General features: G+C 35.4%; 1 protein-coding gene across 1 annotated transcript in view; it reads right to left on the bottom strand.

Moving 5' to 3' along the window:
- picalma (phosphatidylinositol binding clathrin assembly protein a) overlaps nucleotides 1-21,334 on the bottom strand; it is a 215,161-nt gene that overhangs the window by 7,760 nt on the left and 186,067 nt on the right. The window contains 3 exon segments of the mRNA XM_051926984.1: nucleotides 1,116-1,220; nucleotides 3,161-3,220; nucleotides 20,919-21,018. Of these exon segments, the coding sequence (XP_051782944.1) occupies nucleotides 1,116-1,220; nucleotides 3,161-3,220; nucleotides 20,919-21,018 (265 nt within the window).

Raw genomic sequence — 21,334 nt, 5'->3', positions numbered from 1 at the left:
CAAGATTGTAGACCTTTCTTCAGTGACCAACTTCATCACCACATTTCAGCTTAGACTGACTTTTTGCAGAAATTCCTTAAGCATTTGTGCAATATGTAATATAGTCTATGAGTAACAAATTGAGGGGAGAGCTAAATTAGATCTACCCACTGAACTGCCAGTTTTATGAAAAAAATATGCTGAATTACTTCTTGACTACACACAATATAACTACATACAACAACAAAAAAACCCATAGCATTAGACCCCAATTCTAAATCAGTATTTCATCTACACACTTCCAGATTAGTAAAGGTTAGGCACTAAGTGAGCTAACTTTCATTCTTCTTACATTCCCTTAAGTCCACTCAATCCACTTTCTATTTTAGGATTATAAAGTGCCCAAAGCGCTTCCTGGAATCATCTGGTGCAAGGGAAGCATCTACTCAACAAAACCAATTTAGAGTTGCCAATTAACGTAATGCAAATATTTGTGACTTAGAAGGAAAACCAGTGCAACTGGATAAAAAAAAAACATTATATTATGTTGGCAAGCGGACACAAAATACTTTATTTACAGTGCAATAGTAACTGTGTTGAAGATTTTATAAATTATCTAGTTTCCATACTGTAAAATATTTGCTAAGATTAAAGATCAAGCTACTAAAGTAGAAGGGCATGTAGTACATATGGATCAAATTTAGATTTAATTTGAGAAATGGTGTTGTCCTGTAGCCAGTCCACAGAAACTCTAGAAAATAAATTTGAGTCAATAAAATTTTACAAGATATAGTTTTTATTTGTGTACTGGAGATTTTAATGATATGAGCAGTATGGGTATATTTAATGTAAAAGTATATGAAAGATAAAGTCCATTAGAGTTTAAGAATATGCAATCAAATTTTTCAATAAAACAAATACCTTACATCTTTGAAAATATTTGCATTATGCACAGATCTTTTAATTTCCAATTATGACCTGCAGTCTTAAGCAAAAAATAAGGTATCTCCTAAATAATGATTACACTATTTATGGTAACACAGAAAAACTGCACATTACAATTTACAAAATAAAGTAAATGTACTGTAAATATAGTAAACCGTCAGTAAAAAATACTCCAATGGAACATCACATACCTGTGCACCAGGCACGGGTCCAAAAGGATTGGGTGGCCTCATGACAGGCTGGGTGTACATCATAGTGGGTTGTGTCATCATTGGCATGGCTCCAACTTGAGGTGGCTAAGTCACAATATGAAGGAACAAAACATAACTATGTATGTATAACGACTGCACATATTGACTTGTATGTTAATATGTGTCAGTTAACATCACATCTTGTATAAATAAAATACACATAAGTAAGTCTATATTCAAGTTTAAAATGAGTTTCAACTGCTTAATATTTAGCAAATATGGTCTGTGAATGTGCACTCTTTCCTTATACTGTAGTACTATTTGGAGTTTTATTGCTGCAGTGTTCTCCATTTCCTTACAGCAAGTCCTGGTTAGCAATGAAGTCAAAGGCCTTTACGCTAAGGCATTATAGAGTCTTTTACGTTTCAAATATAGAAAGTTTGGACAATCAGGAGTACTGAATCACACAATAAAATTAGATAACTAAATCATTTACATTTTTTTTTCTAGAAAAAAATAAAAAATTAGCCATATTACCTTAATAAACCTGCAAACTGGTAACATGTATTCTATGGATTAATACAGTATGGTACTCAGGCAGTAAGAAATTCAACAAACTGACTTCAATTTTTGACAGCAGTATATGAATGGCGTTTTCACTTTTTCTCCCATTCCAACACTAACACTCCTTTTTCACCCATATCTAGTATGTAGTATGAGATTTAACTATAACTGGCCATTTCACTGTTGGTCTTGTGGTGTCCTTATAAAATCCTGCAATGCATTCTGTAGCATCTCAGAAAAAAATAAGACTAACGTGTAATACTACTACTGCTACAACTACTACTACGAAAGGAACATGATCTACAGATGTTATTCTTTTTTTTCCTTTATTATGTGTGCTTACATACAGTTTTGAAAAACGTATTGTAATAGCCATGTCTGTCTGTCTGTCCACATGAAACAACTTGGACTAATTTTGTTGATAACTGGCACATTTTAAAGAAATTTCTTAATATAGTTCACTTTTCATTTGCACTGTACAAAGTTATGAGATTTTAAAATCTCCCATTAAAAAGCATCAGCGAATCTGCAAACAGAAAAACATTCTGTGCGACTTCAACTATAAAGGAGTGTACTGTTTCAAATTTTACTTTGACAGTGGTTACACCAACTTGGTCATTCTGTATATTTTCCTCTTTTACTGGTCCAATAGCTGCTCTGATGCCCAATGCAAGTGAGCTAGATGCTACGAAGGGCCTGCACAGCCAGAAATTAATGGAAGAGGAAAGCAGTTATCTAAGCATATATAAGACTGAATTAACTGAACTAATATTATCTGCAGATTATTATTGAAAAGACTTAACAGATAATCAATGTTTGAACTAATTAATTACACACAATAGGTGCAGGTCCCATATGTGATTTAAATATATCATGGGTTTAGAAAGAGAGCTTAAGTTAGTATACTGGCCATGCAACAAGAACCGCACTGTGGCTATACAGTATGTGCTGCAAACAGTACACAGGACTGAAAGCACTACATAGGGGTATAAAGTATAAAAGACTACGTTAGGATTATGGTTCATCCGGACCTGAAGAGATGTTTTTGTTTTCATGTATCTGTAGACTTGGAATTATAATTTTTAAAAATTTCATATCAGTTAACATTTTTGCTGAATGCACCTGAATGCTATGCCATGTGTACATTTTTAACTTATGTTTTGTGGTGTTGCATGGTGTCACTGCCACTTTGACCAATACAGTCCTAGCTGATATTTGAACAGGGCCTCAGTATGAAAAAGAAACTTAACATCCACTATTCCATTTTTAAGTGCAATTCAGGGATTCATCAATATTCAAATTATAAAAATTCTAAATTTAGGTATTAGAAAACTAAGTAAAGTTTAGTGTATTTTTTAAGCCTGCAAACTCACCAGCTTCTGCATCTACAATTGAGAAGCATAATCTGTCTGATGCAAGTTTAATTTTTCAAGGTGAAACCCCATAGATCTGTACTACGATAACATAGTAAATTCACTTACCATTACATATCCCATCATTCCAGTTGGTGTTGTTGCAGGAAAGGCCATAACAGAAGGCGCCTAAAGTTACAAAATTATCAGAGTTAATGGTTTTAGAATTGAGAATTACACAGAATGCTGTGAGAAAGCCTTATCTGTACAGATTATTTCAAATAAGTATACAGTGATCTCTCGCTATATCGCGCTTCGCCTTTCGCGGCTTCACTCTATCGCGGATTTTATATGTAAGCATATTTAAATATATATCGTGGATTTTTTGCTGGTTCGCGGATTTCTGAGGACAATGGGTCTTTTAATTTCTGGTACATGCTTCCTCAGTTGGTTTGCCCAGCTGATTTCATACAAGGGACGCTACTGGCAGATGGCTGAGAAGCTACCCAACTTACTTTTCTCTTTCTCTCTCTTGCGCTTTCTCTGATCCTGACGTAGGGGGTGTGAGCAGGGGGGCTGTTCGCACACCTAGACGATACGGACGCTCGTCTAAAAATGCTGAAAGATTATCTTCACGTTGCTACCTTCTGTGCAGCTGCTTAGTGAAGGGACATGCTGCTTTGCATACTTAAAAGCTCGAAGGGCACGTATTGATTTTTGCATGTTTGTTTTTCTCTGTCTCTCTCTATCTCTCTCTCTCTCCCTCCCCCTGCTCCTTACGGAGGGGGTGTGAGCTGCCGCCTTCAACAGCTTTGTGCCGCGGTGCTTCGCATACATAAAAGACAAACAGCCCTATTGATTTGTTTTCTTTCTCTGTCTTTATGACAGTCTCTGCTCCTGACTCCTTTGAAGAGGAAGATATGTTTGCACTCTTTTAATTGTGAGACAGAACTGTCATCTCTGTCTTCTCATGGAGCACAGTTTAAACTTTTGAAAAAGAGACAAATGTTTGTTTGCAGTGTTTGAATAACGTTCCTGTCTCTCTACAACCTCCTGTGTTTCTGCGCAAATCTGTGACCCAAGCATGACAATATAAAAATAACCATATAAACATATGGTTTCTACTTCGCGGATTTTCTTATTTCGCGGGTGGCTCTGGAACGCAACCCCCGCAATGGAGGAGGGATTACTGTATAAAAAACATGGAACCCTTCATGTTTTATCAAAAAGAATGAAAATCAAACACAAAGCTGTACTCATTAATATAGACCTCAAAGAAACAACTGCCATATTCACCTTACATGTCAGCAATTTCTAGTTTAAGACATTGCAGCATTTTAATATGTACATTTTAGTTTTTATATCATGCTTTTAGATTATTTTCCTTTGGTATCATTCTATCACCAACCTATCCATGAACAATTTATGAACAGCCAAATATATTTAAAAATTCTTGCAACAGTAATCAACTAAGTAGTCTTTTTTTCCCCAACAGATCTCCATTTAGTTTTAGAATATTAATTTTAACTGGGATGGTGATGAGATCTTTTACACTACTGGTCAAAGGTTTTAGAACACCTCAGTTTATCCTGTTTTTCTTCAAATTTAATCAGTTGAAATACAATGAATGTCCTAAAATGGTGAAAAGGTAAGCAGTAAATTACCACAGATTTAAATTTAAAGTTTAGGTTAGCAAAACTTAAAAGGGGGAAAAAGGGGGGGATATAATTTCTACCCGACACAAAAGCTTAATCTAAATTTTTTTTAGTTAGGTCTTAATATATTTTTAAAAAGTTCTCCTATAAGTGAGAATTTCATTTAAAATGTAAAATAGACTCTCAAACACATTTAGTCTCAAAAATATTTTCATGCTGTGATCAGTTTTTTACAGGATATTGTTCTATTTAGTCTCCAGTCCACTAAATTGTAATTATTTGCACACTCTTTCAACAATAATGCTCTGACAGCCACTGCCTGTACTCACTGCTGATAGGCTTATATACAGTATTTTTACTGTATCGATTGTACCATAATGAAAGAAAGAAAGACTGAACTGATATCAAGTACAGACTGTCTTTCTGTGAAGCAATTCCATTGAAACTGTTTACAATGTAAAGCACCTGTTAGTAATGCTTACTGTCGAAGGTACAATATAAAATAAAGACAGACTTCAATGGTAGTACTGGCTGCTCTGTTGTTAAATGGTAAAAAAAAAGCTATTTTTTTTAAATATTAATAATATATATTGTAAATAAATATATTCTTTATTTGTTTTTGTGAATATTAATATCATTATGTTTTTTAATAAAGTAGCAGGAAAAAGCAGTTTTTCAAACCAAACACACAGTACTGTGTAAAAGAATACTTTATTTTCTAGGTTAGGGTAAAACATTTCTTTCAAAATGTTTGCTTATATTTGTTTTTGTACAGTACTCTGAAGTGAGCACTGACTCAACATTTTTATAAAACAGTTAAATTACTAGTGGAACAAAATATAATAAAACACACACACACACACACACACACACACACACACACACACACACACACACACACACACACAGAGTAATAGTACCATGAGAATTCAGTTGAAGAGCAAGTAAAACTAGATGACAGACAACAAAAAAAATGCTGCACCTTAAATGCAGAAAAAACACTATTACAAATCAGTAAAGAAAAAGTGGGTATTCAGCTTCAATGCAATTTAATAGAGTTCTCATACACTGTTAGACTTGATGGAATGATTTCACTTTTTTTTTTTTTTAATCCATGGACATATCTGACTTAGGTGCACAGTACATATCTAGTAAGGGTTCATCCTTATCTCAATTCCAAATATTTTGTTCCACTAAACTAAATAGGTTTGGTCTGTTGTTATTCAATCTGTACAACCTTAATATAGAAATTTTAAACTCAACCTGGAAAATGCTGACTGAAGTGTACTGTATCAACTGACAATGGAACAGGAGGTAAACATGACTGGTGGACACAAATTGACAACCTTTAATTAATACTGAAAAGTGTTGAACAGAAAATTCAAGATATGTTTATTTAGTGCTTTTCATAATTACTTTAAAAAAATTGCAGTTATTGCCAGCTCTTGCCAAGCTAAAAGGCAAAACAGGATGTAAATAATAAAATGCAACAAGCACCATTTATTTCGGTTGTCAGTTTGAAAGGTTCAAAAGGAGGAATTCAACTTGAATCCTGTACAGGTACAATGACAGCATGCTTTTAAAGTAACCAAATTTGTAAAAGAGAAGCCGATTTCCATATGTAAATCATAGAGTCACTGGAAGATGGTTCAATACTTTTCAGTACATATGATAAAGGACATTCTAGAAGCATAAGCAGAGTAAATATTAGAACAAGAAACTGACCATACAGATCAGTTATATAATGTGATATTTCCCCTATTTAGTCAGATGTTATTCAGCACAGCCAATGTTGTTCAGGATTTGGAAAACATCCAGCTGTTTAAAAGTTCAAGGCTGAACAAGAAGCCATGTGTATAATGCTGTTTAAATTTGAGATACACTCAGATATGCAAAAAATTGGTTCAAAACAGCATTATCAACCAGCTTGGATTTTCAGAGGAAAATATAGAGAAAGAAATACTACCAGCCACATGCCTGTATAGATCTAATCAATATCATTCTAAAATTCGTTCACAGAGTTTAACTGTAGAATTTTTCAGCTGTTAACTTTTGGAATTTATTCTTATACGAAACTTTGCCTAAACAATGCATTTTGAACATGTCGAGAGTCTTCTTTCATTTAGGATAAATTTAGTTAGGCTGCACTTAATTTTAAATAGTACTCCATTGCCTCAAGGTGATTAAATCTTATAGTAATAAAGACCAGTTCTTGTTACTTATAATAGCAAAAGAGGCAAGGATGAATAAAATTTCAATTTCAAAATTTAATTGACATTGATAACCAGAAATCTGCTGATCCTGATTATTGCAGATTTTGGGTAACAAACATCAGATACCAAAGCAGGAGCCAGCATGGATGGGATACTAGTCCTGTGCAGGATATGTATACACACACACACACATTGACATGGAGCTAATTTACTGATGTCAACCTGAACACTTGTTTTTTGAAAAGTGGACAAACGAAATGGGCAAAAGGCAAACAACTCACAAGAGATATCTGTAACTTGTAAACCAGGATCTCTAAGGTGACATAACAAAAAATTATTATAATGTAAATTTAATTAATTAATATCCCAAAAAGAGTTCTGTGTGCATGTTGAAGTTCTTTCCTAATTTATAACTTTCATAATTATAAAATTTATGGCAGGGCTATTCAATTACAAATTCATTTGGGCCAGATTTTCACACCAAGAAATTTAGCTGGGTCACACTTTACCTGCTGCTTACTGGCCACTGACAATGATAAATTTTAAAATCAACACAAATGAATGTATTTAATAACAAGTTATATTTATTTATTGTTTCCCTTTTAAATATGGTCACATCTGACAGGCAGTTCAAAAAATGTATAAAAAACAACAAAAACGCTATAACTGAACAGAATCTGAGGTAGTAGCAGTACTTTTTTTCCCCACTTTTGAAAGAAGAAAGTAAAAATTTTGCTCACATCTGACCCAGACACATCTCAAAGTGCATAAAAATAAAAAAATACACAGTATTAGCAATAACATTTGTTTCCCATTTGAAATATGAGATCCTCCCCCATATTTAAAGTGGTGGTCAAGACAGATTTTTTTTTCATAGAACTTAAACTATTTCATTCACAAGGATTTAATCACTCATATGACACAGGTTAAATCTGAGATCCACAACAAAGCCTTTCCTGTGGAATCCCACCCAAATTTAAACATTTACTACCTGATCCTGTAAATAAAACATTCTACATAAAGATGTCACAAAATCATGTTGCGTGATAGTTTGTTGAAACACTGAATACTAAAACAAAAGTAGCAGGATGCTCAATAAAATTTGGAGTCTAGTAACCAAAATGTCTGGGAACGCTGCAACAATAGTGTGTTTTTTAATGTACCCATATTGAAATTGGTAAGATATTACATTTAGTTATGTAACATGCAAACAATCTTTCAAAAGGCCACATTCATTAAAATACTCAGGCATTGCTTCAAATTGTCTACCTATATTTATGAGAGTAGGGGGTACTACTCATCATCTTTTCCATCTACAAAATGACCAGTATTTTTTTTTGTTTATCATTTCCTTTACAGGAATAAAACAGCATTTATATAACACTGCTCCCATGAGAGCAAGAATGTTTCTCTGAAAATTCTTGTTTTCTTTATACATGCCAAAGAAACATGTATTAAGCTACACATAAAGGGGGTTCCTTTCCTCCTTGTGCTTTTGTAAAATTGATGGTTGGATATAGACCATCACCATATCTAGCGTTTGGTTCTTGTCAACTGCCTGATGCTGCTGTGTTAAGCACCTTTGGTTTGGATCTGGTTTAAGCAACTTAGGAAAGTATATGTGGATTGATGGCTTTGGTACCTGTTTATTATTCCATCACCTAACCTCAACAATGGTTGCAAAATATTGAATCTTAACTGTTTTATTGTACTGTTTAATACAACCAAATTAGTTTCTCAAAATATTTTAAAATATATTATTAACTGATTTTTTACAATTGTCTGGATTTTTTAAATTTGATTGGGAGACATTACTCAAGTTTTTCTGGTATAATTACTACTGTATAGTAACACTGTCAAATTAGCCAAATGCAAGGTTTGAATATGTAAATTAAACAGAAGTATATATTTTAATATATTCGGACACAGGTTAACAATTATGGGTGTAACATGTACGTTTGTGCATGCTTTTTTAATACTTTATTATCACGGCAGCGGAAGCCATACCAAGAACAATCTCCAAAAATTAACTTTAAAAATCTTAGTGGTACTTGGGCAACTGTTATGTAAAGATAAGGGCCATCAAAATCCCAAGAACCTGCACCCCTCAAAAGAGGAGCATCAGCACTGCACCTTTTTTCTGTCTAGTACTGATGACTAGGTGACAAAGCCTTAGACTGCTTAGCCTGTTGGGCACGAGAGCACTATTACTCACCTCTGTCACTCAAATGTTGTGTACCCTCAGAAAAAGTGCTTTCTTCCTGTCTCAACCCCAGCCCTGCTTGCCACTTCTCACAGCTGTTGTTGCAGCAGCAAAACATGTCACAATACACTTGCAGCACAGGACACTAGCTGACTACTACAAACGAGGACCAAGTAACAGTTGCATAAGCACTTCATGTTTTGCACAAGCACAATGGGGGAAAAAAAAGTTAAAATATTAATAATAAAATAGTAAAGGGTGGTGCCATCATGTGTGGCTCGTAAGGATTTAAGTGGATTATGGGGCTGACCAGTATCAAGTCAAGGTCTGCATAATCTGTTTACTTTTTTTTTCCAGATACAGCAATATTTTTAAAAAATTGGTCAGAATATTTTTAATTACATCTCATTTTTTAGGTATTCTGTGTCAAACCAGCAGCTACGTACGACGGAGACTAATTTGTGGGACACCGCATGAGAGAAGTGTTTAGAAAAACTGCTCCAAGTACACCTGTAGATCAAAGTGAAGGGCAGTGGGGCAGAAAAAAAAAATTCTGAAGGAGTTTGGCTGTAAGTTTTACTAATGAAGATAAGATAGCCATTCAAAATTTCAAAAAGGCTGACAGTGGATTAGAAATACAAAAACTAATCAGTGAAATACCTCAGCCTTGCATAATGCATCTGGAGTAACTAAGTGCCAAAATTATGTGGGCAAAACAAACCACTCTTTCACAATTAAATGTCAGTTTTTGCCTTTAAATGAGACCCATTTTAAATAAATTTAAATTCTATTCAAAAAGCGACGTTTGATCCGGCAGTCCTACTATATAGCCCAAAAAATGTGGAGAAATAAAGAAATGGGGAAAATGGAAAAGATTTTAACCAGAGAACAAATGAAGTCTACAAAAAGGTCAAGAATTTTAACATGCCCCCAAGCCTTAAATACATGGGGAAAAGACAAAGTGAAAAAGATATCTGCAAATAGATCTAAATTAATTACTAATATAAATTTCCAAATAACTGAATGTGTAAGTATTCACCCCTCTTGATATAACACACCAAAATCATCACTGGTGCAGCCACCTGGTTTTAGAAGTCACATAGTGTCTGTAGTGAAAGTGTTTCAATTGATTATAGTATAAATGCACCTGGAAGGTCCAATTTCTGGCATGTTAGTATTATGGCCTTACTTACACAATCCATCAGGGGATGGATACAAGAAATTATCCAAGTCACTGAATATCCGTTGGAATTCAGTTAAATCAGTCATTAATGAATGGAAATAGTTTGGCACAGCTCTGAATCTGCCTAGTGCAGGCAACAAACAAAAAACTGAATGACTGTGCAAGAAGGTGGCTAGTGGAGGAGCCCACCAAAAGGATAACTTTGAAGGAGTTACAACATACATAACAAGTGATGCTAACACCATGGTGCAGAGCTGCTTTTTTTATAGCATGCTTCGGGACGCTTTTGAGGGTAGAGGATAAAATTAATACAGCAAAATAAAGGTAAATTCTGGGGGGAAACAAATGCAGTCTTCAACTAATGTGCATCTTGACAGAAGATTTTTGAAGAAAAAGTACCTCAAGCATAAAGCCAAAGCTACACAGAAACTATTTAAAAAAAATAATATCCTGGAGTGAACAAGGTCATATCTGGTTTAAGCAACTTAGGAAATGGAAGTAAAAAAAAAAAAAAGTAATAAGCTATTCACCACAGTTCGAGCATATTAAGCAAAAAAATTAAGGGGAAGTACTAAAGTGTCTATATGTGCAAAGATGACAAAGTTCTGGCCAGACTCAAGGCTGAAATTGCTGTCATAGGTAATTGTGATTAATGACTGTGCAAGTCCATAAAACACAAAATACACAGTCGAATCCTGTCTTGCACCCGATAACTGCTGGGATAAGCTCAAGCTGCTCCGTGATCCCACCCAGGATAAGCAGGTTGAAAAATGGACGCATGAACGGATATCTGTAATTAATTTAGACAACATCACAGAGATCTGCTAGAGATTCTCTTTCTGTTGTTAAATTCAATTTTGTATACTAATAAAATGAGAAAACCTCCAAGGGAATGAATATTTTTTAGAGGCACTACACTTTAGTCATGATAAAGCCATTTACTTTTTAAAGTATGATTATTGTGGTGATGATGGTATATTTTATTATGTTAGAATTTTAATGCAGTGTCTTTTTATTATTGCTAAGTTTGTAATATTCTTAATTATGTATATCAAACAGGTATTACTAGCGAAGACATTTAAAGTATGCCTGAGCCAAGCCTTGGTCACAAGTACAACTGTCTGAACTCTTAACTACAAGCTTCTTTCAAAAAAAATAATCACAAGAGAAATTAAATCTGCAGGGGGTAAGAAAGTGTTTGTGACACAGATCCCCGACAGCAACAGGGAGACAGAAAACTGCAAGATGTAACTGCTTTACTGCAAGGCTGGCCACACGAGAAAGAGAAAAGAGACTGAAATTACCTGTTATAATGAACTGATACTGCTAAAAGTTAAGTGCTGCTGGAATTTAGGTTATATAATGTGTCTCTAACTAGCTTTTACTTTGGCATAATATATGATTATGTTAATGGATAAGTAAATTATAGAAAAGTAAATAATGGATAAAAGTAAATAATGGTTAATGGGTAAGTAAATTATGCTGTCTTGCTTATAGCTCTAGCTATCAGGTAGGAAGGGTTTTGTGGGTATGATGACCCCTATGAGGTATAAGGTCACTTGATTGCAGTTGAATGAGTGCAAGCTCATAGTCCTAGAAGGCGGGTGGTATACCATTGCCATGAGGTCAAGTGCTACCTTGCCACAGAGAAGGAAGCCATTGGACCTGAAAGACACACTGCCAGATGCGAGCTGAGGGCTGTGGCACTACGGCTGCATTCTAGTGAAACAGGACAGAGCAACAGTTGTGTATATTAACACTAGAATTACCAGAGCCAACAAAAACACTCATAAATCCGGCCACCTTAAATCCCTTCGCACCTCTCCGTCAGCGTCTTTTGTCTTCTAAATGTGTCGATAAGCAGCAAGCAGCCTGCTATAAACCCCGCCTCCCCCCCCCCCCCCCCCCCCCTTCAGAACAGGCCAGAAGTTCTCCCAGTTGCTGCCTTGATTGATTATCTGGGAGTGAGCTAGCCAGAATTGTAAGGAGAAATAATTTGATATGTGTTTTGTGTCTACAACAATCTATGTAAACACATCGTTAAAACAGATAACGTTTTTCATGTTTTAGTAATAAATAACAAAATGTAGACATGAACTGTATAATGTGTGAAGGCTGATGGCCAAATATCAAATAAACACTTTCGCAAAAGGTGCAAGTACAATACAACAGCTTCCGTGGTGCTGTGGTTAGAATTGACAACTTATAATCCAGAGGTTGTGAGTTTGAAACCAGGTCACCGGAAAATTTACCAATTTGAGTAATGAGCTGCTCTTATTGTTATTATACAATAAAAACATACATTTGACTTGTGCCTGTAACAGCTGGTGTAAATTTATAGTACTTATAAAAATTAGCATTTTTATTTCTCACTTTTTACTCTCTCTGTCACAATCACGATATAACATCCACCCCACCACCCAGATCTGACGCGGTTACTTTTTATCTGAAACTGGGAATAACTGTAGATGTGACACACAAGCACTGGTGAATCTGTCTGCTTCGTATCTCACCGTCACTTTAATTTTTTCTTTTTATTCAGTTTTATTGAGTGTTCCTGCTCATGCTGAATTAGTATGAACCTTATGGTCCATGATATCAAAACCGCACTGACAAATAAACAGAGACATAGGTACTGTATATATGATATTTGGAATAACTCCTTTTATGACCTGTATAGTACATTTCGGAAAACATTGTGGCACTGATGCAGCATTATTCATATTCATTCGCATGCCTTCTTGCGCTTGTAATCAGTGGCCGCTTTTTTTTTTTTCTCCATCTTGCCAGTATCCACTTTCGTGTGCATGGGGTTGTTTCTTTTGTACTCCAGGACATGCAGAGGACAGTACATGTGCGTTGATCGCCGTCAAGTCAAGTGTGTTATAGTGCAAGCAACCGGCCACCCACGTGCTTCTGCTCACACTGAATAAGCTCATGCTTCTGGTGCACGATGTCAACGCAGTACTGGGCAAAAAAGAAACAGACAAATATATGTGATATTTTGAAGAAATCATTTTATAACCTGAATAGTACCAATCAGAAAAACATCATCACACTAATTCCACAAATAGATACTTTTAGTGCAGAGGAACTGGATAAACCTCTGGCGCTATCAGAATTACTAGATGCTATAAAGTCACTTCAAAGCTGGAAAAAAACAGGCCCTGATGGCTACCCTGTAGAATTTTATAAGAAATTCTCCACTCAGCTAACTCCCCTCTTATTAGCAACATTTACAGAAGCTACAGACAATCAAATTTTATCTCAAACTTTTCGCCAAGCATTAATCACCGTGTTTCCTAAACAAAACAAAGACGTACTACAATGTGCATCATACAGACCAATTTCACTTCTGAATAATGATGTTAAGATACTCTCTAAAGTCCTAGCTAGAAGGATGGAGAAAGTGCTGCCTTCAGTAATATCACAAGATCAAACTGGATTTATTAAAGGCTGACACTTAGCTTCCAATCTTCGTCAAACACCCCAGAGATATTATTATCGTTGGATGCAGAAAAAGCATTTGATATGATTGAATGGAAATACCTTTTCACTACATTAGAGAAATGTGGGTTTGGCCCGAACATTTGTACATGGATCAAACTACTGTATACCAATCCAGAAGCTTCAGTTTGTATCAACAACATTTGTTCAGACTACTTTAAACTAGAACGTGGTACCAGACAAGAATGCCCCATGTCACTACTGCTATTTGCAATCGCCATTGAACCACTGGCGGCTCACTGTCAAAATGCTTATCAGATAAAGGGGATTATCAGAGAATGACTTGAACAGAAAATTTCTCTATATGCAGATGATATGGTACTCTATATATCAGAACCACAAAATACTATGCCTGCAGTCTTAACAGCACTTACAGAATTTCAAAAGAGCTCTGGTCTCAGAATTAATTTGAATAAAAGTGTGCTCTTTCCAGTGAATTCTCAAGCATACAATATTAGATTGGACACCTTCCCTTTTATTATTGCAGATCAGTTTAAATACCTAGGGGTAAATATCACAAGTAAACAAAGCTCTTTATCAAGAAAATTTCGCCGTCTGTATGGAAAAAATTAAGCAAGACTTGCATAGATGGTCAACCCTCCATCTCACTCTAGCTGGAAGAATTAACATTGTTAAGATGAATATCCTTCCTAAGCTTCTCTTTTTATTTCAAAATATTCCAATATATATCAATAAATCATTTTTAAGCAATTAGATTCAACAATAACCTCATTTATTTGGAACTTAAAACATCCACGTATCCAAAAAGCGACCCTACAAAGACCTAAGGCAGAAGGTGGCATGGCTCTACCTAACTTTCAGTTTTATTACTGGGCAGCAAACATACAAGCTATAAAAACCTGGACACAAATAGATGAACATACACAGGCTTGGTCTGCAATAGAAATAAAATCCTGCAGTACTTCATTATATTCCCTGCATTGTGCTCCAATAAATGCAAGTTATCACCAATATACTAATAACCCAATTGTGCTTCACTCAATCAGAATATGGAACCAATGTAGAAAGCATTTTAAGATGGAGAATCTTTTATCTGTGGCACCTCTGCATGAGAACCACCTTTTACAACCCTCGCAAACATATGCAGTTTTTAATATCTGGAAAACATTTGGGATTAAATTGCTTAGAGATCTTTATATAGACAACATCTTTGCATCCTATGAACAATTACATTCCAAGTTTTACTTTCCAGCAACACATTTCTTTCACAATCTTCAAATTAGAAACTTTGTTAAACAGAACCTGCCCGATTTTACTCATCTCGCACCTTCCTCTATGCTGGAAAAAATATTGCTCAGTTTCGAGGACTCAGACAGCATTTCTGCAATATATAAAATTATTTTACAGTCCCTCCCTTTCAAAGATCCAAGAGGACAATGGGAAAAGGATCTTTCACTCAACATATCAGAAAAGGAGTATGCAGAGAATTCACTCGAGCTCCATATGCGCAAAGCATACAATTATTCAACTCAAAATTATATATCAAGCACATCTGTCTCGCTTAAAACTGTCCAAAATGTTTCCAGGGCAAGATCCAACCTGCGAACACTGCAATCAAGTTCCAGCCTAACTGGGTCACATGTTTTGGGCCTGCACCAAATTAACATTATTCTGGATAAAAAATTTTTAAGTGCCTTTCAGACAGCTTTGGTGTCACAATCCCTCCTAACCCATTAACAACTGTGTTTGGTGTTCTTCCAGATGGGCTTAAAGTGGAGAAGGACAAATAAACTATGATTGCCTTCACTACACTACTGGCACACAGATTTATTTTGCTAAACTGGAAGAATCCTAACTCTCCTCTTTTAAGTCAGTGGGTAACTGATGTTTTATACTACTTGAAATTGAAAAAAAATCTAATTCTCAGTTAGTGGACCTATGCAGAACTTTTTCAAAACCTGGCAGGATCTAATCAATAATATTTTAGAATAGGCTCTTAAAGCACGGAGGAAGTAGATTCTCTTCCCATTTCTTCCCCATGTATATTTATCCACCTATTAAACTCATCAATTTATTTATTTTTGCAAGCTTTAAGTTTTACTCTGTTGGCCATGCTCTCTTTCTCAGGGGTGGGGGTTGATTTGTTTTCAATCCTATTCTTTGTAAAAATTGATCTATTTATATGGAATGACTACAATGAAATCAATAAAATTAAAAAAAAAAAAAACATCGCACTAATGCAATATTATTTGAAAACAAACAGTGTCAGATCAGCTGTAAATGTATGGTATTTCTAAAAGTTAGCTTTTTTTTCAGTTTTATTCTCTCAGTCACGTTCACGCTTTCCCTTGTCCCCCCAGTACGAACAGCGCCAGTATAAATTCACACCCGATCTGACACTGTTCGTTTTCAAATAATAATTGCATTAGTGCAACAATGTTTTCTGATTGGTTCTTCAAAATGTCACATATATTTGTCTCTTTTTTTTTTCATGGTGCTGCATTGACATCGTGCACCAGAAGGCTTGAGCTTATTCAGTGCGAGCAGAAACACGCAGGTGGCCGGTTGCTTACGCTATAACACGCTTGACGTGACGGAAATCATGCACATGTACTGTGCAAGGCATGCATGGAGGCCACTGAGAAGAGTGTCTTTGCTCACCTTGCAGAGGAGCTTCGTCATCGCTTGTTACAAGAAAAGCTGATGGATAAAGCAAAAGAGGATGCAACATCGACAAGCTTCTGTTCCAAGACCGCTGCTTCCCCAGCCCATTCAGTGTAACAGTAACCACAGCATAGAGAGAAATGTGTATATTGCAACAGGTACACATGTTGTACACGTAGAAAGGACGGCCCTTGGTTGTGTGGGAACTGTTAACATTTGAATCTGATGATTGTAGCGCGGAACTGACCTCTCCATACTATTCTTTCCTCTGCATGTCCTGGAGTACAAAAGAAACACCCCATGCACCCAAAAGTGGACACTGGCAAGATCGAGAAAAAAAAAACACGCAGTCACTGATTACAAGCGCAAGAAAGCATGCGAATGAATATGAATAATATGAATAATGTTCAGTGCCACAATGTTTTCCGAAATGTACTATACAGGTCATAAAATTAGTTATTCCAAATATCATATATACCTATGTCTGTTTTTTTGTCAGTGCGGCTTTGACATCATGGACCATAAGGTGCATACTAATTCAGCGTGAGCAGAACACTCAATAAAACTGAATAAAAAAAAAATTCAAGTGACGTTGAGAAACGAAGCAGGCAGATTCACCAAAATTTGTTTGTCAGCTTTTATCCCTTGTAATAAAAAAGGTTTTCTCTGTAACAGGAGAAGGGATGAAATAAAGGAGTAAGAGGGGGGGGGTTGGTCGCTTCAGTGCAAAACCAGCTACAAAGATTGGAATGTTTGGGATGATAGCGAAAGAATGTGCAAAAACTTGCTTCTCATAAAGAGTTTCAGAATGTTATGGGAATACAGTCAAGGCCATGTACTTGTTTTTCACTTCGAGGGGCTTCATTGCAAGCAACGCTTGTTATTGTGTGTCTTCTGATACTAGGCACCATCTCAGTGAGGGCCAAGTAGAAGAAAAACAATACTGCGTCCCGTGGAAGGGTGTGTGCTGAAACTGATCACTTCTGTATACACTGCTTACACGTAAGCCATTTTGGGTAAGGACACTCAATTAGTATATAAGGGAAGGTTCCGCCCTCAGTTTCTTCGGAAGCTCAACCGTGGGGAACGTGCACACCGCCCGGTATTGGACCAGGCTCACGAGTTGATCCTCTGACGAGACTGACACGCGGGCTCCCTCAGTCTACTGGTCTAGGATGATGGCTCTGGGTCTTTTGATATTACTGTAAGTATAGTATAATTCACATATCTGTATTACTGTAAGTCAATAGTATAATTCACATATCTGTATTACTGTAAGTCAATAGTATAAATCATATATCTTTAAGTCAATAGTACAATTCCTATATCTGCATGTATATTGCTATTATATTGTATGTAACTGATATTATATTTGAACAAGTAAACAATTGAAGTATTGGACCTTTCCTCTCTGATTCTTGCCTGCTTATTTTCTGTTAAAACCTTTGAACCATTTTCCCAAACTAAAACATCCCTCCAGATCAGAGAATTTCCAGTTCCATTGTCTCAAAACACCACTCACATCTACAGTTATTTCCAGTTTCAGATAAAAAGTAACCATGTCAGATCTGGGGCGGGGAGTAGGTGTTGTATCGTGATCGTGACTGAGAGTGTAAAAGTGAAAAAAACGCTAATTTTTACAAGTACTATAAATTTACACTGGCTGTTACAGACACAAATCAAATGTATGTTTTTATTGTATAATATTAACAATAAGAGCAGCTCACTACTCTAAATGGTAAATTTTTCGGAGAGCTGGTTTCAAACTCACGACCTCCGGATTATAAGTTAGCGGATCTTACCACTACACCACTGAAGCTGTCGTATTGTACTTGCACCTTTTGTGAAAGTGTTTATTTGATATTTGGCCATCAGCCTTCACACATTACACAGTTTATGTCTACATTTTGTTATTTATTAGTAAAACATGAAAAACGTTTCTGTTTTAACAATGTGTTTACATAGATTGTTGTAGACACAAAAATACATATCAAATTATTTGCCCTTACAATTCTGGGTGGTTCACTCCTAGATAATCAATCAAGGCAGGAACTAGGAGAACTTCTTGCCCATTCTGAGGCGGTGGGGGATGGTATAGCCGGCTGCTTGTTGCTTATCGACACATTTAGAAGACAAAAGACAGAGAGGTGTGAAGGGTTTTAAGGTGGGTCGGATTTACGAGTTTTTTTCGTTGGCTCTGGTAATTCTAGTGTTAACCAGTAAGTGGCATGGGGGGGGCATCCATTAAAGAACCTTGTTCCACAGAGAAAGGATTATATTTTAGCCAGAAGGGAACCTCACAACCTCTTGACAAAATAATTACAATACAGAAAATACAGAATTTCAGTAGTTAACTAAGTAGCTACTTACTTTATATGTAGAATACTACAAAACAGTTTGTCTAAATGCCAAACTGAGCACAAGCACATCAGGCAAGAAAGTATTTTTGACTTAATAAATGTGCTTCATAAATGGCCCACACTGTTCAACATACATTCAAGCATTTCATTCCTTTCAATTCACTACAAACTCATGGGTAACCATAGCACACTCTGGCAGAAGAATCCACAAAGCAGAAAACATTCCTGGATGAGGTAGCAGTCAGTGACAGGGTTTAGTTATTTTCACTAATACATGGTTTATTTCGAGTAGCTGAGGGAAAACGCTAGGTAAATTCAAGGTGATAGGATACATTATACATTTAAAGAAAGTGATCAGACCAAGGATCAAAGATCCATGGAACTCAAAGGCAGCCACACTAACCTCAATGATTGCCCTTATTATAAAACATTACATTTCCAAAAAAGGAAACAAACTAAGGTAATAATTACAATATACTTAGAATCACAAGTTAAATTAATTTTAATATTTGCCAGGGTAGGCAATTTCAGCCTACTCTAAAAGTCGGCTTGACACATTCTTGCCTCTTCTGTAGAAATGAAAAACATCCCTTGAAAGAAAGAAAATTGTTAAGACACTGCCTGTAAATGCCTTCCTTAGATATTTCTTAAATATACAATGAATCTTACAAATAAATCCATAAACCCTAAAATCACAAAGTACAGCAAACAGCTACAATTAAAAGAAAGTAAAGAGAAACACACCAATCATCTCAAGAAACATAAGGCCCATACCTAAGGGGATACATCAAAACACTGAGACTATACAATTGTTGGAAGACTTCTCTTGAATTGACTGTTAAGCAAATAACCATATTTTCAAGTTAAATGGGACTTGATTTTAGTTATGAACCTTTTGTAATGGTGTATCCCCAATAATAACACTTGATGGGCTAAAGCATGTGAGTGTTCATGCTGTTACTTTTAAGATTTCCTTTGCATTCTGTTCTCACGCAGTGTATTAATATAAGCGGCAGATATAATACACAAGCATTCATCTGTGTGTCAATAAGATATAAGTGTTTTATTAGAAAAAATTTAGCATGCTTTTGTGTTTAGAAGACAGACTTCCAGACTGGCATAAGTGCTTGTTACGCAGGAAAACTAAATTTCAGCACTCCAAAAGATAAAGGATAAAATGTGACATTTAGTACGGGTTTACTCTAAATTTAAAATTAATAAACAGTAGTAAAAGCATGCCAGTTTATAGCAGAAAATGGGCGACTTGTCACTTACATATTGTGGGAAATGCATGCCATTCTGGTTTTTAATCACAGGGAAAATAATTCACAATGCAATAAACATGAAGTTAGAAAATGACATTCACAGACATAACAGTAAAATATTTATAGCTGTAATCAAAAATAAAATTACATTTGGATGTACCATGATATACATGATCATAAAGTAAAAATAATGCTTGATTTATTAAGCATAGCTATAGCAATGCAACATGTTTAATACAATGACACCTTAAAAAGAAAAATTCAATCTTGCAGCAAATACTGACAAAATGTTACATGAATCAACATAGTTCTGCTTTATGACAGCAGAATTTATATATGAAAGTCAATGTAACATGTTTCTTAAATTTTAACACATTTTAAAAGTGAAAAGAATACACGAAATCATCATGTAAATCACAAACAAAAATTTCTGAACCAAGTGTCTATTATGTAGTATCTCCCCCTTGTACACTGTTTACTAATAAAAAAATTAATAATGCCATCTATTTAAAAAAATAACAAGATCATGAGTTTTAGTTAATTCCTAATACAAATATTTTCATAAAGAGTTGCTTTACAAATTAGATAATTTACATGTTTGTTTCATCACTTACTCCAGTAGAGTTTACCAAGAACTCAACCACACAAAATATTCTAAGGAGAAAATACATTTTGGGTTACATTTATGAAAAGATTTTAAATAAGCCAATAAGCTTAATAAGCGAAGTCTGAAAACATGTACAATGGAAAACAGTACTTGGGATTACAAGGGGGATTTTTTGACAGAAAATGTGCTAAATAAATAAATATGTAGCTACAATGTTGGTCCATTACGCTACAGAGCTTGCCCTCAGATGGTTTGCCAAACTCGCTTACCATGGTGGCAGGGTTCCAGGTTGTGGTGGGTGCAATCTTTGGTTGCCAGTTAGTCCCCCCTGTTAACTTTTTCTCACCAGGCTGACTCCAATGTATGTCACTAGAAAAGAATCAAAAGTGATTTTTTCCTTGTCTTTTGCACTATAAATCATTGTTTATGCTGAAAATCTGTTACTAGTTGTAAAACTTGCTTATTATGTTCTGTTCAAAAGACTAAAGATTTACTGTTCTTTAACTATTTCTCCCTTACACAAGTATTATAAAAATGAATATGAAGTAAGCTTCTTAATTTAACTTTAAATAATGCATATAATTAAACATGCAATAGCCCACATTATAGAAGATTATTTGTGCCAAAATGAGATGCAACCCAAAGTGTTAACAGTTTATGGAAATTTCACCCCTCACATTTCACC

This window comes from Erpetoichthys calabaricus, chromosome 4, assembly GCF_900747795.2.
Source record: "Erpetoichthys calabaricus chromosome 4, fErpCal1.3, whole genome shotgun sequence".
NCBI classification, from domain to species: Eukaryota; Metazoa; Chordata; class Cladistia; order Polypteriformes; family Polypteridae; genus Erpetoichthys; species Erpetoichthys calabaricus.
Note: the sequence above shows the minus strand (reverse complement) of the source record. Positions and strands in the feature narration are given on the sequence as shown.